This window comes from Danio rerio, chromosome 1, assembly GCF_052040795.2.
Source record: "Danio rerio strain M-AB ecotype USA chromosome 1, GRCz13ab, whole genome shotgun sequence".
In the NCBI taxonomy this organism is placed as follows: Eukaryota; Metazoa; Chordata; class Actinopteri; order Cypriniformes; family Danionidae; genus Danio; species Danio rerio.
Genome location: NC_141021.1, coordinates 42,987,461 through 43,010,077, shown reverse-complemented (window position 1 = coordinate 43,010,077; position 22,617 = coordinate 42,987,461). Strand labels below are relative to the sequence as shown.

Here is a 22,617-nt window from a genome sequence, read left to right as displayed (position 1 = left end):
GGATCAACATCAGTGAATTTGAATCTTGATGGTCCAGGATCAACATCAGTAAATTTAAATCTTAATGGTCCAGGATCAACATCTGTAAATTAGAATCTTGATGGTCCAGGATCAACATCAGTAAATGTGAATCTTGATGGTCCAGGATCAACATCACTGAATTTGAATCTTGATGGTCCAGGATCAACATCACTGAATTTGAATCTTGATGGTCCAGGATAAACATTACTGAATTTGAATCTCGATGGTCCAAGATCAACATCAGTGAATTTGAATCTTAATGGTCCAGGATCAACTTCAGTGAATTTGAATCTTAATGGTCCAGGATCAACATCAGTGACTTTGAATCTTGATGATCCAGGATCAACATCAGTAAAACTTGAGTCTTTGTGGTCCAGCATCAACATCACTGAATTTGAATCTTAATGGTCCAGAATCAACATCAGTGAATTTGAGTCTTTGTGGTCCAGGATCAACATCAGTGAATTTGAATCTTGATGGTCCAGGATCAACATCGGTGAATTTGAATCTTGATGGTCCAGGATCAACATCACTGAATTTGAATCTTGATGGTCCAGGATCAACATCACTGAATTTGAATCTTGATGGTCCAGGATCAACATCAGTAAATTTGAATCTTAATGGTCCAGGATCAACATCTGTAAATTAGAATCTTGATGGTCCAGGATCAACATCAGTAAATGTGAATCTTGATGGTCAAGGATCAACATCAGTGAATTTGAATCTTGATGGTCCAGGATCAACATCTGTATTTTTTAATCTTAATGGTCCAGGATCAACATCAGTGAATTTGAGTCTTTGTGGTCTAGGATCAATATCACTGAATTTGAATCTTAATGGTCCAGGATCAACATCCGTGAATTTGAGTCTTTGTGGTCCAGGATCAACATCACTGATTTTGAATCTTAATGGTCCTGGATCAACATCGGTGAATTTGAATCTTGATGGTCCAGGATCAACATCTGTAAATTTTAATCTTAATGGTCCAGGATCAAAATCAGTGAATTAGAATCTTGATGGTCCAGGATCAACATCAGTGAATTTGAATCTTGATGGTCCAGGATCAACATCAGTTAATTTGAATCTTGATGGTCCAGGATCAACATCAGTAAATTTGAATCTTGATGATCCAGGATCAACATCAGTAAAACTTGAGTCTTTGTGGTCCAGCATCAACATAACTGAATTTGAATCTTAATGGTCCAGAATCAACATCAGTGAATTTGAGTCTTTGTGGTCCAGGATAAACATCTGTAAATTTGAATCTTAATGGTCCAGGATCAACATCAGTGAATTAGAATCTTGATGGTCCAGGATCAACATCAGTGAATTTGAATCTTGATGGTCCAGGATCAACATCAGTAAAATTGAATCTTGATGGTCCAGGATCAACATCAGAGAATTTGAATCTTGGTGGTCCAGGATCAACATCAGCGAATTTGAATCTTGATGGTCCAGGATCGACATCGGTGAATTTGAATCTTGATGGTCCAGGATCAACATCACTGAATTTGAATCTTAATGGTCCAGGATCAACATCAGTAAATTTGAATCTTAATGGTCCAGGATCAACATCTGTAAATTAGAATCTTGATGGTCCAGGATCAACATCAGTAAATGTGAATCTTGATGGTCCAGGATCAACATCACTGAATTTGAATCTTGATGGTCCAGGATCAACATCACTGAATTTGAATCTTGATGGTCCAGGATCAACATCAGTAAATTTGAGTCTTAATGGTCCAGGATCAACATCTGTAAATTAGAATCTTGATGGTCCAGGATCAACATCACTGAATTTTAATCTTAATGGTCCAGGATCAACATCACTAAATTTGAATCTTAATGGTCCAGGATCAACATCAGTGAATTAGAATCTTGATGGTCCAGGATCAACATCAGTGAATTTGAATCTTGATGGTCCAGGATCAACATCAGTTAATTTGAATCTTGATGGTCCAGGATCAACATCAGTAAATTTGAATCTTGATGATCCAGGATCAACATCAGTAAAACTTGAGTCTTTGTGGTCCAGCATCAACATAACTGAATTTGAATCTTAATGGTCCAGAATCAACATCAGTGAATTTGAGTCTTTGTGGTCCAGGATCAACATCAGTGAATTTGAATCTTGGTGGTCCAGGATCAACATCAGCGAATTTGAATCTTGATGGTCCAAGATCAACATCGGTGAATTTGAATCTTGATGGTCCAGGATCAACATCATTGAATTTGAATCTTGATGGTCCAGGATCAACATCACTAAATTAGAATCTTGATGGTCCAGGATCAACATCAGTGAATTTGAATATTGATGGTCCAGGATCAACATCATTGAATTTGAATCTTGATGGTCCAGGATCAACATCACTGAATTTTAATCTTGATGGTCCAGGATCAACATCAGTAAATTTGAATCTTAATGGTCCAGGATCAACATCTGTAAATTAGAATCTTGATGGTCCAGGATCAACATCAGTAAATTTGAATCTTGATGGTCCAGGATCAACATCAGAGAATTTGAATCTTGGTGGTCCAGGATCAACATCAGCGAATTTGAATCTTGATGGTCCAGGATCGACATCGGTGAATTTGAATCTTGATGGTCCAGGATCAACATCAGTGAATTTGAATCTTGATGGTCCAGGATCAACATCAGTAAATTTGAATCTTAATGGTCCAGGATCAACATCTGTAAATTAGAATCTTGATGGTCCAGGATCAACATCAGTAAATGTGAATCTTGATGGTCCAGGATCAACATCACTGAATTTGAATCTTGATGGTCCAGGATCAACATCACTGAATTTGAATCTTGATGGTCCAGGATAAACATTACTGAATTTGAATCTCGATGGTCCAAGATCAACATCAGTGAATTTGAATCTTAATGGTCCAGGATCAACTTCAGTGAATTTGAATCTTAATGGTCCAGGATCAACATCAGTGACTTTGAATCTTGATGATCCAGGATCAACATCACTGAATTTGAATCTTAATGGTCCAGAATCAACATCAGTGAATTTGAGTCTTTGTGGTCCAGGATCAACATCAGTGAATTTGAATCTTGATGGTCCAGAATCAACATCAGTGAATTTGAGTCTTTGTGGTCCAGGATCAACATCAGTGAATTTGAATCTTGATGGTCCAGGATCAACATCGGTGAATTTAAATCTTGATGGTCCAGGATCAACATCACTGAATTTGAATCTTGATGGTCCAGGATCAACATCACTGAATTTGAATCTTGATGGTCCAGGATCAACATCAGTAAATTTGAATCTTGATGGTCCAGGATCAACATCAGTAAATTTGAATCTTGATGGTCCAGGATCAACATCAGAGAATTTGAATCTTGATGGTCCAGGATCGACATCGGTGAATTTGAATCTTGATGGTCCAGGATCAACATCAGTGAATTTGAATCTTGATGGTCCAGGATCAACATCAGTAAATTTGGATCTTAATGGTCCAGGATCAACATCTGTAAATTAGAATCTTGATGGTCCAGGATCAACATCAGTAAATGTGAATCTTGATGGTCCAGGATCAACATCACTGAATTTGAATCTTGATGGTCCAGGATCAACATCACTGAATTTGAATCTTGATGGTCCAGAATCAACATCAGTGAATTTGAGTCTTTGTGGTCCAGGATCAACATCAGTGAATTTGAATCTTGATGGTCCAGGATCAACATCGGTGAATTTGAATCTTGATGGTCCAGGATCAACATCACTGAATTTGAATCTTGATGGTCCAGGATCAACATCACTGAATTTGAATCTTGATGGTCCAGGATCAACATCAGTAAATTTGAATCTTAATGGTCCAGGATCAACATCTGTAAATTAGAATCTTGATGGTCCAGGATCAACATCAGTAAATGTGAATCTTGATGGTCAAGGATCAACATCAGTGAATTTGAATCTTGATGGTCCAGGATCAACATCTGTATTTTTTAATCTTAATGGTCCAGGATCAACATCAGTGAATTTGAGTCTTTGTGGTCTAGGATCAATATCACTGAATTTGAATCTTAATGGTCCAGGATCAACATCCGTGAATTTGAGTCTTTGTGGTCCAGGATCAACATCACTGATTTTGAATCTTAATGGTCCTGGATCAACATCGGTGAATTTGAATCTTGATGGTCCAGGATCAACATCTGTAAATTTTAATCTTAATGGTCCAGGATCAAAATCAGTGAATTAGAATCTTGATGGTCCAGGATCAACATCAGTAAAACTTGAGTCTTTGTGGTCCAGCATCAACATAACTGAATTTGAATCTTAATGGTCCAGAATCAACATCAGTGAATTTGAGTCTTTGTGGTCCAGGATAAACATCTGTAAATTTGAATCTTAATGGTCCAGGATCAACATCAGTGAATTAGAATCTTGATGGTCCAGGATCAACATCAGTAAATTTGAATCTTAATGGTCCAGGATCAACATCTGTAAATTAGAATCTTGATGGTCCAGGATCAACATCAGAGAATTTGAATCTTGATAGTCCAGGATCAACATCTGTGAATTTGAATCTTGATGGTCCAGGATCAACATCTGTAATTTTTAATCTAAATGGTCCAGGATCAACATCAGTGAATTTGAGTCTTTGTGGTCCAGGATCAACATCACTGAATTTGAATCTTAATGGTCCAGGATCAACATCGGTGAATTTGAATCTTGATGGTCCAGGATCAACATCAGTGAATTTGAATTTTCATGGTCCAGGATCAACATCAGTGAATGTGAATCTTGATGGTCCAGGATCAACATCACTGAATTTGAATCTTGGTGGTCCAGGATCAACATCTGTAAATTTTAATCTTAATGGTCCAGGATCAACATCACTGAATTTGAATCTTAATGGTCCAGGATCAACATCGGTGAATTTGAATCTTGATGGTCCAGGATCAACATCAGTGAATTTGAATTTTCATGGTCCAGGATCAACATCAGTGAATGTGGATCTTGATGGTCCAGGATCAACATCACTGAATTTGAATCTTGGTGGTCCAGGATCAACATCAGTGAATTTGAATCTTGATGGTCCAGGATCAACATCAGTGAATTTGAATCTTGATGGTCCAGGATCAACATCTGTAATTTTTAATCTTAATGGTCCAAGATCAACATCACTGAATTTGAATCTTAATGGTCCAGGATCAACATCAGTGAATTTGAATCTTAATGGTCCAGGATCAACATCGGTGACTTTGAATCTTAATGGTCCAGGATCAACATCACTGAATTTGAATCTTGATGGTCCAGGATCAACATCTGTTAATTTGAATCTTGATGGTCCAGGATCAACATCGGTGAATTTGAATCTTGATGGTCCAGGATCAACATCAGTGAATTTGAATCTTGATGGTCCAGGATCAACATCAGTAAATTTGAATCTTATTGGTCCAGGATCAACATCTGTGAATTTAAATCTTGGTGGTCCAGGATCAACATCTGTAAATTTTAATCTTAATGGTCCAGGATCAACATCAGTGAATTTGAGTCTTGATGTTCCAGGATCAACATCAGTGAATTTAAATTTTGATGGTCCAGGATCAACATCTGTAAATTTGAATCTTGATGGTCCAGGATCAACATCTGTAATTTTTAATCTTAATGGTCCAGGATCAACATCAGTGAGTTTGAGTCTTTGTGGTCGAGGATCAACATCACTTAATTTGAATCTTAATAGTCCAGGATCAACATCAGTGAATTTGAGTCTTTGTGGACCAGGATCAACATCACTGATTTTGAATCTTAATGGTCCAGGATCAACATCGGTGAATTTGAATCTTGATGGTCCAGGATCAACATCACTGAATTTGAATCTTGATGGTCCAGGATCAACATCTGTAAATTTGAATCTTGATGGTCCAGGATCAACATCGGTGAATTTGAATCTTGATGGTCCAGGATCAACATCAGTGAATTTGAATCTTGATGGTCCATGATCAACATCAGTAAATTTGAATCTTAATGGTCCAGGATCAACATCTGTAAATTAGAATCTTGATGGTCCAGGATCAACATCAGTAAATGTGAATCTTGATGGTCCAGGATCAACATCACTGAATTTGAATCTTGATGGTCCAGGATCAACATCACTGAATTTGAATCTTGATGGTCCAGGATCAACATCAGTAAATTTGAATCTTAATGGTCCAGGATCAACATCTGTAAATTAGAATCTTGATGGTCCAGGATCAACATCACTGAATTTGAATCTTGATGGTCCAGGATCAACATCACTGAATTTGAATCTTGATGGTCCAGGATCAACATCAGTAAATTTGAATCTTAATGGTCCAGGATCAACATCTGTAAATTAGAATCTTGATGGTCCAGGATCAACATCAGTAAATGTGAATCTTGATAGTCCAGGATCAACATCTGTGAATTTGAATCTTGATGGTCCAGGATCAACATCTGTAATTTTTAATCTAAATGGTCCAGGATCAACATCAGTGAATTTGAGTCTTTGTGGTCCAGGATCAACATCACTGAATTTGAATCTTAATGGTCCAGGATCAACATCGGTGAATTTGAATCTTGATGGTCCAGGATCAACATCAGTGAATTTAAATCTTGATAGTCCAGGATCAACATCTGTAAATTTGAATCTTAATGGTCCCGGATCAACATCACTGAATTTGAATCTCGATGGTCCAGGATCAACATCTGTAAATTTTTGTCTTAATGGTCCAGGATCAACATCAGTGAATTTGAATGTTAATGGTCCAGGATCAACATCAGTGAATGTGAATCTTTATGGTCCAGGATCAACATCTGTGAACTTGAATCTAGATGGTCCAGGATCAACATCACTGAATTTGAATCTTGGTGGTCCAGGATCAACATCTGTAAATTTTAATCTTAATGGTCCAGGATCAACATCAGTAAATTTGAAACTTAATGGTCCAGGAACAACATCACAGAATTTGAAACTTGATGGTCCAGGATCAACATGACTGAATTTGAATCTTGATGGTCCAGGATCAACATCAGTGAATTTGAATCTTGATGGTCCAGGATCAACATCAGTGAATTTGAATCTTGATGGTCCAGGATCAACATCAGTAAATTTGAATCTTGATGATCCAGGATCAACATCAGTAAAACTTGAGTCTTTGTGGTCCAGCATCAACATCACTGAATTTGAATCTTAATGGTCCAGAATCAACATCAGTGAATTTGAGTCTTTGTGGTCCAGGATCAACATCAGTGAATTTGAATCTTGGTGGTCCAGGATCAACATCAGCGAATTTGAATCTTGATGGTCCAAGATCAACATCAGTGAATTTGAATCTTGATGGTCCAGGATCAACATCATTGAATTTGAATCTTGATGGTCCAGGATCAACATCACTGAATTTTAATCTTGATGGTCCAGGATCAACATCAGTAAATTTGAATCTTAATGGTCCAGGATCAACATCTGTAAATTAGAATCTTGATGGTCCAGGATCAACATCAGTGAATTTGAATATTGATGGTCCAGGATCAATATCAGTGAATTAGAATCTTGATGGTCCAGGATCAACATCAGTGAATTTGAGTCTTTGTGGTCCAGGATCAACATCACTGAATTTGAATCTTAATGGTCCAGAATCAACATCAGTTAATTTGAGTCTTTGTGGTCCAGGATCAACATCACTGATTTTGAATCTTAATGGTCCAGGATCAACATCGGTGAATTTGAATATTGATGGTCCAGGATCAACATCTGTAAATTTGAATCTTAATGGTCCAGGATCAATATCAGTGAATTAGAATCTTGATGGTCCAGGATCAACATCAGTGAATTTGAATCTTGATGGTCCAGGATCAACATCAGTGAATTTGAATCTTGATGGTCCAGGATCAACATCAGAGAATTTAAATCTTGGTGGTCCAGGATCAACATCAGCGAATTTGAATCTTGGTGGTCCAGGATCGACATCTGTGAATTTGAATCTTGATGGTCCAGGATCAACATCACTGAATTTGAATCTTGGTGGTCCAGGATCAACATCTGTAAATTTTAATCTTAATGGTCCAGGATCAACATCAGTGAATTTGAGTCTTGATGGTCCAGGATCAACATCAGTGAATTTGAATTTTCATGGTCCAGGATCAACATCAGTGAATGTGGATCTTGATGGTCCAGGATCAACATCACTGAATTTGAATCTTGGTGGTCCAGGATCAACATCTGTAAATTTTAATCTTGATGGTCCAGGATCAACATCACTGAATTTGAATCTTGGTGGTCCAGGATCAACATCTGTAAATTTTAATCTTAATGGTCCAGGATCAACATCAGTGAATTTGAGTCTTGATGTTCCAGGATCAACATCAGTGAATTTAAATTTTGATGGTCCAGGATCAACATCTGTAATTTTGAATCTTGATGGTCCAGGATCAACATCACTGAATTTGAATCTTGGTGGTCCAGGATCAACATCTGTAAATTTTAATCTTAATGGTCCAGGATCAACATCAGTGAATTTGAGTCTTGATGTTCCAGGATCAACATCAGTGAATTTAAATTTTGATGGTCCAGGATCAACATCTGTAAATTTGAATCTTGATGGTCCAGGATCAACATCTGTAAATTTTAATCTTAATGGTCCAGGATCAACATCAGTGAATGTGAATCTTTATGGTCCAGGATCAACATCAGTGAATTTGATTCTAGATGGTCCAGGATCAACATCAGTGATTTTGAATCTTAATGGTCCATGATCAACATCGGTGAGTTTGAATCTTGACGGTCCAGGGTCAACATCAGTAAATTTGAATCTTGATGGTCCAGGATCAACATTAGTAAAACTTGAGTCTTTGTGGTCCAGGATCAACATCACTGAATTTGAATCCTAATGGTCCAGGATCAACATCAGTGAATTTTGAATCTTAATGGTCCAGCATAAACATTACTGAATTTGAATCTCGATGGTCCAAAATCAACATCAGTGAATTCGAATCTTAATGGTCCAGGATCAACTTTAGTGATTTTGAATCTTAATGGTCCAGGATCAACATCAGTGAATTTCAGTCTTGATGGTCCAGGATCAACATCTGTAAATTTGAATCTTAATGGTCCAGGATCAAAATCAGTGAATTAGAATCTTGATGGTCCAGGATCAACATCAGTAAATGTGAATCTTAATGGTCCAGGATAAACATTACTGAATTTGAATCTCGATGGTCCAAGATCAACATCAGTGAATTTGAATCTTAATGGTCCAGGATCAACTTCAGTGAATTTGAATCTTAATGGTCCAGGATCAACATCTGTAAATTTTAGTCTTAATGGTCCAGGATCAACATCAGTGAATTTGAATCTTAATGGTCCAGGATCAACATCAGTGAATGTGAATCTTGATGGTCCAGGATCAACATCAGTGAATTTGAATCTTGATGGTCCAGGACCAACATCAGAGAATTTGAATCTTGATGGTCCAGGATCAACATCAGAGAATTTGAATCTTGGTGGTCCAGGATCAACATCAGCGAATTTGAATTTTGATGGTCCAGGATCGACATCGGTGAATTTGAATCTTGATGGTCCAGGATCAACATCACTGAATTTTAATTTTAATGGTCCGGGATCAACATCAGTGAATTTGAATCTTGATGGTCCAGGATCAACATCACTGAATTTGAATCTTGATGGTCCAGGATCAACATCTGTAAATTTGAATCTTAATGGTCCAGGATCATCATCAGTGAATTAGAATCTTGGTGGTCCAGGATCAACATCAGCGAATTTGAATCTTGATGGTCCAAGATCAACATCGGTGAATTTGAATCTTGATGGTCCAGGATCAACATCATTGAATTTGAATCTTGATGGTCCAGGATCAACATCACTGAATTTTAATCTTGATGGTCCAGGATCAACATCAGTAAATTTGAATCTTAATGGTCCAGGATCAACATCTGTAAATTAGAATCTTGATGGTCCAGGATCAACATCAGTGAATTTGAATATTGATGGTCCAGGATCAATATCAGTGAATTTGAATCTTGATGGTCCAGGATCAACATCAGTGAATTTGAGTCTTTGTGGTCCAGGATCAACATCACTGAATTTGAATCTTAATGGTCCAGGATCAACATCAGTTAATTTGAGTCTTTGTGGTCCAGGATCAACATCACTGATTTTGAATCTTAATGGTCCAGGATCAACATCGGTGAATTTGAATCTTGATGGTCCAGGATCAACATCTGTAAATTTGAATCTTAAGGGTCCAGGATCAACATCAGTGAATTAGAATCTTGATGGTCCAGGATCAACATCAGTGAATTTGAATCTTGATGGTCCAGGATCAACATCAGTGAATTTGAATCTTGATGGTCCAGGATCAACATCAGAGAATTTAAATCTTGGTGGTCCAGGATCAACATCAGCGAATTTGAATCTTGATGGTCCAGGATCGACATCGGTGAATTTGAATCTTGATGGTCCAGGATCAACATCACTGAATTTGAATCTTGGTGGTCCAGGATCAACATCTGTAAATTTTAATCTTAATGGTCCAGGATCAACATCAGTGAATTTGAGTCTTGATGGTCCAGGATCAACATCAGTGAATTTGAATTTTCATGGTCCAGGATCAACATCAGTGAATGTGGATCTTGATGGTCCAGGATCAACATCACTGAATTTGAATCTTGGTGGTCCAGGATCAACATCTGTAAATTTTAATCTTAATGGTCCAGGATCAACATCAGTGAATTTGAGTCTTGATGGTCCAGGATCAACATCAGTGAATTTGAATTTTCATGGTCCAGGATCAACATCAGTGAATGTGAATCTTGATGGTCCAGGATCAACATCACTGAATTTGAATCTTGGTGGTCCAGGATCAACATCTGTAAATTTTAATCTTAATGGTCCAGGATCAACATCAGTGAATTTGAGTCTTGATGTTCCAGGATCAACATCAGTGAATTTAAATTTTGATGGTCCAGGATCAACATCTGTAATTTTGAATCTTGATGGTCCAGGATCAACATCACTGAATTTGAATCTTGGTGGTCCAGGATCAACATCTGTAAATTTTAATCTTAATGGTCCAGGATCAACATCAGTGAATTTGAGTCTTGATGTTCCAGGATCAACATCAGTGAATTTAAATTTTGATGGTCCAGGATCAACATCTGTAAATTTGAATCTTGATGGTCCAGGATCAACATCTGTAAATTTTAATCTTAATGGTCCTGGATCAACATCAGTGAATGTGAATCTTTATGGTCCAGGATCAACATCAGTGAATTTGAATCTAGATGGTCCAGGATCAACATCAGTGAATTTGAATCTTAATGGTCCATGATCAACATCGGTGAGTTTGAATCTTGACGGTCCAGGGTCAACATCAGTAAATTTGAATCTTGATGGTCCAGGATCAACATTAGTAAAACTTGAGTCTTTGTGGTCCAGGATCAACATCACTGAATTTGAATCCTAATGGTCCAGGATCAACATCAGTGAATTTTGAATCTTAATGGTCCAGCATAAACATTACTGAATTTGAATCTCGATGGTCCAAAATCAACATCAGTGAATTCGAATCTTAATGGTCCAGGATCAACTTTAGTGATTTTGAATCTTAATGGTCCAGGATCAACATCAGTGAATTTCAGTCTTGATGGTCCAGGATCAACATCTGTAAATTTGAATCTTAATGGTCCAGGATCAAAATCAGTGAATTAGAATCTTGATGGTCCAGGATCAACATCAGTAAATGTGAATCTTAATGGTCCAGGATAAACATTACTGAATTTGAATCTCGATGGTCCAAGATCAACATCAGTGAATTTGAATCTTAATGGTCCAGGATCAACTTCAGTGAATTTGAATCTTAATGGTCCAGGATCAACATCTGTAAATTTTAGTCTTAATGGTCCAGGATCAACATCAGTGAATTTGAATCTTAATGGTCCAGGATCAACATCAGTGAATGTGAATCTTGATGGTCCAGGATCAACATCAGTGAATTTGAATCTTGATGGTCCAGGACCAACATCAGAGAATTTGAATCTTGATGGTCCAGGATCAACATCAGAGAATTTGAATCTTGGTGGTCCAGGATCAACGTCAGCGAATTTGAATTTTGATGGTCCAGGATCGACATCGGTGAATTTGAATCTTGATGGTCCAGGATCAAAATCACTGAATTTTAATTTTAATGGTCCGGGATCAACATCGGTGAATTTGAATCTTGATGGTCCAGGATCAACATCACTGAATTTGAATCTTGATGGTCCAGGATCAACATCTGTAAATTTGAATCTTAATGGTCCAGGATCATCATCAGTGAATTAGAATCTTGGTGGTCCAGGATCAACATCAGCGAATTTGAATCTTAATGGTCCAAGATCAACATCTGTGAATTTGAATCTTGATGGTCCAGGATCAACATCATTGAATTTGAATCTTGATGGTCCAGGATCAACATCACTGAATTTTAATCTTGATGGTCCAGGATCAACATCAGTAAATTTGAATCTTAATGGTCCAGGATCAACATCTGTAAATTAGAATCTTGATGGTCCAGGATCAACATCAGTGAATTTGAATATTGATGGTCCAGGATCAATATCAGTGAATTTGAATCTTGATGGTCCAGGATCAACATCAGTGAATTTGAGTCTTTGTGGTCCAGGATCAACATCACTGAATTTGAATCTTAATGGTCCAGGATCAACATCAGTTAATTTGAGTCTTTGTGGTCCAGGATCAACATCACTGATTTTGAATCTTAATGGTCCAGGATCAACATCGGTGAATTTGAATCTTGATGGTCCAGGATCAACATCTGTAAATTTGAATCTTAATGGTCCAGGATCAACATCAGTGAATTAGAATCTTGATGGTCCAGGATCAACATCAGTGAATTTGAATCTTGATGGTCCAGGATCAACATCAGTGAATTTGAATCTTGATGGTCCAGGATCAACATCAGAGAATTTAAATCTTGGTGGTCCAGGATCAACATCAGCGAATTTGAATCTTGATGGTCCAGGATCGACATCGGTGAATTTGAATCTTGATGGTCCAGGATCAACATCACTGAATTTGAATCTTGGTGGTCCAGGATCAACATCTGTAATTTTTAATCTTAATGGTCCAGGATCAACATCAGTGAATTTGAGTCTTGATGGTCCAGGATCAACATCAGTGAATTTGAATTTTCATGGTCCAGGATCAACATCAGTGAATGTGGATCTTGATGGTCCAGGATCAACATCACTGAATTTGAATCTTGGTGGTCCAGGATCAACATCTGTAAATTTTAATCTTAATGGTCCAGGATCAACATCAGTGAATTTGAATCTTGGTGGTCCAGGATCAACATCTGTAAATTTTAATCTTAATGGTCCAGGATCAACATCAGTGAATTTGAGTCTTGATGGTCCAGGATCAACTTCAGTGAATTTGAATTTTCATGGTCCAGGATCAACATCAGTGAATGTGAATCTTGATGGTCCAGGATCAACATCACTGAATTTGAATCTTGGTGGTCCAGGATCAACATCTGTAAATTTGAATCTTAATGGTCCAGGATCAACATCAGTGAATTTGAGTCTTGATGTTCCAGGATCAACATCAGTGAATTTAAATTTTGATGGTCCAGGATCAACATCTGTAATTTTGAATCTTGATGGTCCAGGATCAACATCACTGAATTTGAATCTTGGTGGTCCAGGATCAACATCTGTAAATTTTAATCTTAATGGTCCAGGATCAACATCAGTGAATTTGAGTCTTGATGTTCCAGGATCAACATCAGTGAATTTAAATTTTGATGGTCCAGGATCAACATCTGTAAATTTGAATCTTGATGGTCCAGGATCAACATCTGTAAATTTTAATCTTAATGGTCCAGGATCAACATCAGTGAATGTGAATCTTTATGGTCCAGGATCAACATCAGTGAATTTGAATCTTAATGGTCCATGATCAACATCGGTGAGTTTGAATCTTGACGGTCCAGGGTCAACATCAGTAAATTTGAATCTTGATGGTCCAGGATCAACATTAGTAAAACTTGAGTCTTTGTGGTCCAGGATCAACATCACTGAATTTGAATCCTAATGGTCCAGGATCAACATCAGTGAATTTTGAATCTTAATGGTCCAGCATAAACATTACTGAATTTGAATCTCGATGGTCCAAAATCAACATCAGTGAATTCGAATCTTAATGGTCCAGGATCAACTTTAGTGATTTTGAATCTTAATGGTCCAGGATCAACATCAGTGAATTTCAGTCTTGATGGTCCAGGATCAACATCTGTAAATTTGAATCTTAATGGTCCAGGATCAAAATCAGTGAATTAGAATCTTGATGGTCCAGGATCAACATCAGTAAATGTGAATCTTAATGGTCCAGGATAAACATTACTGAATTTGAATCTCGATGGTCCAAGATCAACATCAGTGAATTTGAATCTTAATGGTCCAGGATCAACTTCAGTGAATTTGAATCTTAATGGTCCAGGATCAACATCTGTAAATTTTAGTCTTAATGGTCCAGGATCAACATCAGTGAATTTGAATCTTAATGGTCCAGGATCAACATCAGTGAATGTGAATCTTGATGGTCCAGGATCAACATCAGTGAATTTGAATCTTGATGGTCCAGGACCAACATCAGAGAATTTGAATCTTGATGGTCCAGGATCAACATCAGAGAATTTGAATCTTGGTGGTCCAGGATCAACATCAGCGAATTTGAATTTTGATGGTCCAGGATCGACATCGGTGAATTTGAATCTTGATGGTCCAGGATCAACATCACTGAATTTTAATTTTAATGGTCCGGGATCAACATCGGTGAATTTGAATCTTGATGGTCCAGGATCAACATCACTGAATTTGAATCTTGATGGTCCAGGATCAACATCTGTAAATTTGAATCTTAATGGTCCAGGATCATCATCAGTGAGTTAGAATCTTGATGGTCCAGGATCAACATCAGTGAATTTGAATCTTGATGGTCCAGGATCAACATCAGTGAATTTGAATCTTGATGGTCCAGGATCAACATCAGTAAATTGGAATCTTGATGGTCCAGGATCAACATCAGAGAATTTGAATCTTGGTGGTCCAGGATCAACATCAGCGAATTTGAATCTTGATGGTCCAGGATCGACATCGGTGAATTTGAATCTTGATGGTCCAGGATCAACATCAGTGAATTTGAATCTTGATGGTCCAGGATCAACATCAGTAAATTTGAATCTTAATGGTCCAGGATCATCATCTGTAAATTAGAATCTTGATGGTCCAGGATCAACATCAGTAAATGTGAATCTTGATTGTCCAGGATCAACATCACTGAATTTGAATCTTGATGGTCCAGGATCAACATCACTGAATTTGAATCTTGATGGTCCAGGATAAACATTACTGAATTTGAATCTCGATGGTCCAAGATCAACATCAGTAAATTTCGAATCTTAATGGTCCAGGATCAACATCAGTAAAACTTGAGTCTTTGTGGTCCAGCATCAACATCACTGAATTTGAATCTTAATGGTCCAGAATCAACATCAGTGAATTTGAGTCTTTGTGGTCCAGGATCAACATCAGTGAATTTGAATCTTGATGGTCCAGGATCAACATCGGTGAATTTGAATCTTGATGGTCCAGGATCAACATCACTGAATTTGAATCTTGATGGTCCAGGATCAACATCACTGAATTTGAATCTTGATGGTCCAGGATCAACATCAGTAAATTTGAATCTTAATGGTCCAGGATCAACATCTGTAAATTAGAATCTTGATGGTCCAGGATCAACATCAGTAAATGTGAATCTTGATGGTCAAGGATCAACATCAGTGAATTTGAATCTTGATGGTCCAGGATCAACATCTGTATTTTTTAATCCTAATGGTCCAGGATCAACATCAGTGAATTTGAGTCTTTGTGGTCCAGGATCAACATCACTGAATTTGAATCTTAATGGTCCAGGATCAACATCCGTGAATTTGAGTCTTTGTGGTCCAGGATCAACATCACTGATTTTGAATCTTAATGGTCCTGGATCAACATCGGTGAATTTGAATCTTGATGGTCCAGGATCAACATCTGTAAATTTGAATCTTAATGGTCCAGGATCAACATCAGTGAATTAGAATCTTGATGGTCCAGGATCAACATCAGTGAATTTGAATCTTGATGGTCCAGGATCAACATCAGTTAATTTGAATCTTGATGGTCCAGGATCAACATCAGTAAATTTGAATCTTGATGGTCCAGGATCAACATCACTGAATTTGAATCTTAATGGTCCAGAATCAACATCAGTGAATTTGAGTCTTTGTGGTCCAGGATCAACATCAGTGAATTTGAATCTTGGTGGTCCAGGATCAACATCAGCGAATTTGAATCTTGATGGTCCAGGATCAACATCGGTGAATTTGAATCTTGATGGTCCAGGATCAACATCATTGAATTTGAATCTTGATGGTCCAGGATCAACATCAGTAAATTTAAATCTTAATGGTCCAGGATCAACATCTGTAAATTAGAATCTTGATGGTCCAGGATCAACATCAGTGAATTTGAATATTGATGGTCCAGGATCAACATCAGTGAATTTGAATCTTGATGGTCCAGGATCAACATCAGAGAATTTGAATCTTGGTGGTCCAGGATCAACATCAGTGAATTTGAATCTTGATGGTCCAGGATCAACATCTGTGAATTTGAATCTTGATGGTCCAGGATCAACATCACTGAATTTGAATCTTGATGGTCCAGGATCAACATCAGAGAATTTGAATCTTGGTGGTCCAGGATCAACATCAGCGAATTTGAATCTTGATGGTCCAGGATCGACATCGGTGAATTTGAATCTTGATGGTCCAGGATCAACATCAGTGAATTTGAATCTTGATGGTCCAGGATCAACATCAGTAAATTTGAATCTTAATGGTCCAGGATCAACATCTGTAAATTAGAATCTTGATGGTCCAGGATCAACATCAGTAAATGTGAATCTTGATGGTCCAGGATCAACATCACTGAATTTGAATCTTGATGGTCCAGGATCAACATCACTGAATTTGAATCTTGATGGTCCAGGATAAACATTACTGAATTTGAATCTCGATGGTCCAAGATCAACATCAGTGAATTTGAATCTTAATGGTCCAGGATCAACATCAGTGAATTTGAATCTTGATGGTCCAGGATCAACATCAGTAAATTTGAATCTTAATGGTCCAGGATCAACATCTGTAAATTAGAATCTTGATGGTCCAGGATCAACATCAGTAAATGTGAATCTTGATGGTCCAGGATCAACATCACTGAATTTGAATCTTGATGGTCCAGGATCAACATCACTGAATTTGAATCTTGATGGTCCAGGATAAACATTACTGAATTTGAATCTCGATGGTCCAAGATCAACATCAGTGAATTTGAATCTTGATGGTCCAGGATCAACATCAGTAAAACTTGAGTCTTTGTGGTCCAGCATCAACATCACTGAATTTGAATCTTAATGGTCCAGAATCAACATCAGTGAATTTGAGTCTTTGTGGTCCAGGATCAACATCAGTGAATTTGAATCTTGATGGTCCAGGATCAACATCGGTGAATTTGAATCTTGATGGTCCAGGATCAACATCACTGAATTTGAATCTTGATGGTCCAGGATCAACATCAGTAAATTTGAATCTTAATGGTCCAGGATCAACATCTGTAAATTAGAATCTTGATGGTCCAGGATCAACATCAGTAAATGTGAATCTTGATGGTCAAGGATCAACATCAGTGAATTTGAATCTTGATGGTCCAGGATCAACATCTGTATTTTTTAATCTTAATGGTCCAGGATCAACATCAGTGAATTTGAGTCTTTGTGGTCCAGGATCAACATCACTGAATTTGAATCTTAATGGTCCAGGATCAACATCCGTGAATTTGAGTCTTTGTGGTCCAGGATCAACATCACTGATTTTGAATCTTAATGGTCCTGGATCAACATCGGTGAATTTGAATCTTGATGGTCCAGGATCAACATCTGTAAATTTGAATCTTAATGGTCCAGGATCAACATCAGTGAATTAGAATCTTGATGGTCCAGGATCAACATCAGTGAATTTGAATCTTGATGGTCCAGGATCAACATCTGTAAATTTAAATCTTAATGGTCCAGGATCAACATCAGTGAATGTGAATCTTTATGGTCCAGGATCAACATCAGTGAATTTGAATCTAGATGGTCCAGGATCAACATCAGTGAATTTGAATCTTAATGGTCCATGATCAACATCGGTGAATTTGAATCTTGACGGTCCAGGGTCAACATCACTGAATTTGAATCCTAATGGTCCAGGATCAACATCAGTGAATTTGAATCTTAATGGTCCAGCATAAACATTACTGAATTTGAATCTCGATGGTCCAAAATCAACATCAGTGAATTCGAATCTTAATGGTCCAGGATCAACTTTAGTGATTTTGAATCCTAATGGTCCAGGATCAACATCAGTGAATTTCAGTCTTGATGGTCCAGGATCAACATCTGTAAATTTGAATCTTAATGGTCCAGGATCAACATCAGTGAATTTGAATCTTAATGGTCCAGGATTAACTTCAGTGAATTTGAATCTTAATGGTCCAGGATCAACATCTGTAAATTTTAGTCTTAATGGTCCAGGATCAACATCAGTGAATTTGAATCTTAATGGTCCAGGATCAACATCAGTGAATGTGAATCTTGATGGTCCAGGATCAACATCAGTGAATTTGAATCTTGATGGTCCAGGACCAACATCAGAGAATTTGAATCTTGATGGTCCAGGATCAACATCAGAGAATTTAAATCTTGGTGGTCCAGGATCAACATCAGCGAATTTTAATTTTGATGGTCCAGGATCGACATCGGTGAATTTGAATCTTGATGGTCCAGGATCAACATCACTGAATTTTAATTTTAATGGTCCGGGATCAACATCGGTGAATTTGAATCTTGATGGTCCAGGATCAACATCACTGAATTTGAATCTTGATGGTCCAGGATCAACATCTGTAAATTTGAATCTTAATGGTCCAGGATCATCATCAGTGAATTAGAATCTTGATGGTCCAGGATCAACATCAGTGAATTTGAATCTTGATGGTCCAGGATCAACATCAGTGAATTTGAATCTTGATGGTCCAGGATCAACATCAGTAAATTGGAATCTTGATGATCCAGGATCAACATCAGAGAATTTGAATCTTGGTGGTCCAGGATCAACATCAGCGAATTTGAATCTTGATGGTCCAGGATCGACATCGGTGAATTTGAATCTTGATGGTCCAGGATCAACATCAGTGAATTTGAATCTTGATGGTCCAGGATCAACATCAGTAAATTTGAATCTTAATGGTCCAGGATCATCATCTGTAAATTAGAATCTTGATGGTCCAGGATCAACATCAGTACATTTGAATCTTGATGGTCCAGGATCAACATCACTGAAGTTGAATCTTGATGGTCCAGGATCAACATCACTGAATTTGAATCTTGATGGTCCAGGATAAACATTACTGAATTTGAATCTCGATGGTCCAAGATCAACATCAGTAAATTTCGAATCTTAATGGTCCAGGATCAACATCAGTGACTTTGAATCTTGATGATCCAGGATCAACATCAGTAAAACTTGAGTCTTTGTGGTCCAGCATCAACATCACTGAATTTGAATCTTAATGGTCCAGAATCAACATCAGTGAATTTGAGTCTTTGTGGTCCAGGATCAACATCAGTGAATTTGAATCTTGATGGTCCAGGATCAACATCGGTGAATTTGAATCTTGATGGTCCAGGATCATTATCACTGAATTTGAATCTTGATGGTCCAGGATCAACATCACTGAATTTGAATCTTGATGGTCCAGGATCAACATCAGTAAATTTGAATCTTAATGGTCCAGGATCAACATCTGTATATTAGAATCTTGATGGTCCAGGATCAACATCAGTAAATGTGAATCTTGATGGTCAAGGATCAACATCAGTGAATTTGAATCTTGATGGTCCAGGATCAACATCTGTATTTTTTAATCTTAATGGTCCAAGATCAACATCAGTGAATTTGAGTCTTTGTGGTCCAGGATCAACATCACTGAATTTGAATCTTAATGGTCCAGGATCAACATCCGTGAATTTGAGTCTTTGTGGTCCAGGATCAACATCACTGATTTTGAATCTTAATGGTCCTGGATCAACATCGGTGAATTTGAATCTTGATGGTCCAGGATCAACATCTGTAAATTTGAATCTTAATGGTCCAGGATCAACATCAGTGAATTAGAATCTTGATGGTCCAGGATCAACATCAGTGAATTTGAATCTTGATGGTCCAGGATCAACATCAGTTAATTTGAATCTTGATGGTCCAGGATCAACATCAGTAGATTTGAATCTTGATGATCCAGGATCAACATCAGTAAAACTTGAGTCTTTGTGGTCCAGAATCAACATCAGTGAATTTGAGTCTTTGTGGTCCAGGACCAACATCAGTGAATTTGAATCTTGATGGTCCAGGATCAACATCGGTGAATTTGAATCTTGATGGTCCAGGATCAACATCACTGAATTTGAATCTTGATGGTCCAGGATCAACATCAGTGAATTTGAATCTTGATGGTCCAGGATCAACATCAGTAAATTTGAATCTTAATGGTCCAGGATCAACATCTGTAAATTAGAATCTTGATGGTCCAGGATCAACATCAGTAAATGTGAATCTTGATGGTCAAGGATCAACATCAGTGAATTTGAATCTTGATGGTCCAGGATCAACATCTGTATTTTTTAATCTTAATGGTCCAGGATCAACATCAGTGAATTTGAGTCTTTGTGGTCCAGGATCAACATCACTGAATTTGAATCTTAATGGTCCAGGATCAACATCCGTGAATTTGAGTCTTTGTGGTCCAGGATCAACATCACTGATTTTGAATCTTAATGGTCCTGGATCAACATCGGTGAATTTGAATCTTGATGGTCCAGGATCAACATCTGTAAATTTGAATCTTAATGGTCCAGGATCAACATCAGTGAATTAGAATCTTGATGGTCCAGGATCAACATCAGTGAATTTGAATCTTGATGGTCCAGGATCAACATCAGTTAATTTGAATCTTGATGGTCCAGGATCAACATCAGTAAATTTGAATCTTGATGGTCCAGGATCAACATCAGTAAAACTTGAGTCTTTGTGGTCCAGCATCAACATCACTGAATTTGAATCTTAATGGTCCAGAATCAACATCAGTGAATTTGAGTCTTTGTGGTCCAGGATCAACATCAGTGAATTTGAATCTTGGTGGTCCAGGATCAACATCAGCGAATTTGAATCTTGATGGTCCAGGATCAACATCGGTGAATTTGAATCTTGATGGTCCAGGATCAACATCAATGAATTTGAATCTTGATGGTCCAGGATCAACATCAGTAAATTTGAATCTTAATGGTCCAGGATCAACATCTGTAAATTAGAATCTTGATGGTCCAGGATCAACATCAGTGAATTTGAATATTGATGGTCCAGGATCAACATCAGTGAATTTGAATCTTGATGGTCCAGGATCAACATCAGAGAATTTGAATCTTGGTGGTCCAGGATCAACATCAGCGAATTTGAATCTTGATGGTCCAGGATCGACATCGGTGAATTTGAATCTTGATGGTCCAGGATCAACATCAGTGAATTTGAATCTTGATGGTCCAGGATCAACATCAGTAAATTTGAATCTTAATGGTCCAGGATCAACATCTGTAAATTAGAATCTTGATGGTCCAGGATCAACATCAGTAAATGTGAATCTTGATGGTCCAGGATCAACATCACTGAATTTGAATCTTGATGGTCCAGGATCAACATCACTGAATTTGAATCTTGATGGTCCAGGATCAACATCAGTAAATTTGAATCTTAATGGTCCAGGATCAACATCTGTAAATTAGAATCTTGATGGTCCAGGATCAACATCAGTAAATGTGAATCTTGATAGTCCAGGATCAACATCTGTGAATTTGAATGTTGATGGTCCAGGATCAACATCAGTAAATGTGAATCTTGATAGTCCAGGATCAACATCTGTGAATTTGAATCTTGATGGTCCAGGATCAACATCAGTAAATTTGAATCTTAATGGTCCAGGATCAACATCTGTAAATTAGAATCTTGATGGTCCAGGATCAACATCAGTGAATTTGAGTCTTTGTGGTCCAGGATCAACATCACTGATTTTGAATCTTAATGGTCCTGGATCAACATCGGTGAATTTGAATCTTGATGGTCCAGGATCAACATCACTGAATTTGAATCTTGATGGTCCAGGATCAACATCTGTAAATTTGAATCTTAATGGTCCAGGATCAACATCAGTGAATTAGAATCTTGATGGTCCAGGATCAACATCAGTGAATTTGAATCTTGATGGTCCAGGATCAACATCAGTTAATTTGAATCTTGATGGTCCAGGATCAACATCAGTAAATTTGAATCTTGATGATCCAGGATCAACATCAGTAAAACTTGAGTCTTTGTGGTCCAGCATCAACATCACTGAATTTGAATCT

The 22,617-nt window shown here is 37.6% G+C and overlaps 2 protein-coding genes and 1 long non-coding RNA gene across 6 annotated transcripts in view; 2 read left to right on the top strand and 1 right to left on the bottom strand.

Moving 5' to 3' along the window:
- The window catches only part of rab33bb (RAB33B, member RAS oncogene family b), a 73,758-nt gene that overhangs the window by 43,803 nt on the left and 7,338 nt on the right, over positions 1-22,617 (bottom strand). The gene's annotated exons all lie outside the window — the stretch shown is intronic.
- Positions 779-14,782, top strand: LOC147846954 (uncharacterized). Of its 4 annotated transcripts, XM_088649513.1 has the most exons (6): positions 788-1,346; positions 3,689-4,263; positions 4,626-5,632; positions 9,021-9,163; positions 9,777-10,079; positions 14,543-14,782. In XM_088649513.1, coding segments are annotated over exons 2-4 (1,011 nt in total). In that variant the 5' UTR covers positions 788-1,346; positions 3,689-4,262; the 3' UTR covers positions 9,024-9,163; positions 9,777-10,079; positions 14,543-14,782. The 4 variants fall into 4 exon arrangements, 1 of the variants encoding a protein (XP_088505639.1); XR_015476812.2 differs by lacking the exons at positions 4,626-5,632; positions 9,021-9,163; positions 9,777-10,079; positions 14,543-14,782 and adding exons at positions 6,409-6,640; positions 6,750-7,108 and having other exon boundaries at positions 785-1,346; positions 3,689-3,922; XR_015476813.2 differs by lacking the exons at positions 3,689-4,263; positions 4,626-5,632; positions 9,021-9,163; positions 9,777-10,079; positions 14,543-14,782 and adding exons at positions 3,437-3,562; positions 6,409-6,640; positions 6,750-6,993 and having other exon boundaries at positions 785-1,454.
- On the top strand, positions 17,856-21,413 carry LOC147837443 (uncharacterized). Its single transcript, XR_015476810.2, has 3 exons — positions 17,856-18,314; positions 18,640-20,476; positions 21,235-21,413. It is a non-coding gene; the product is annotated as an uncharacterized LOC147837443 (long non-coding RNA).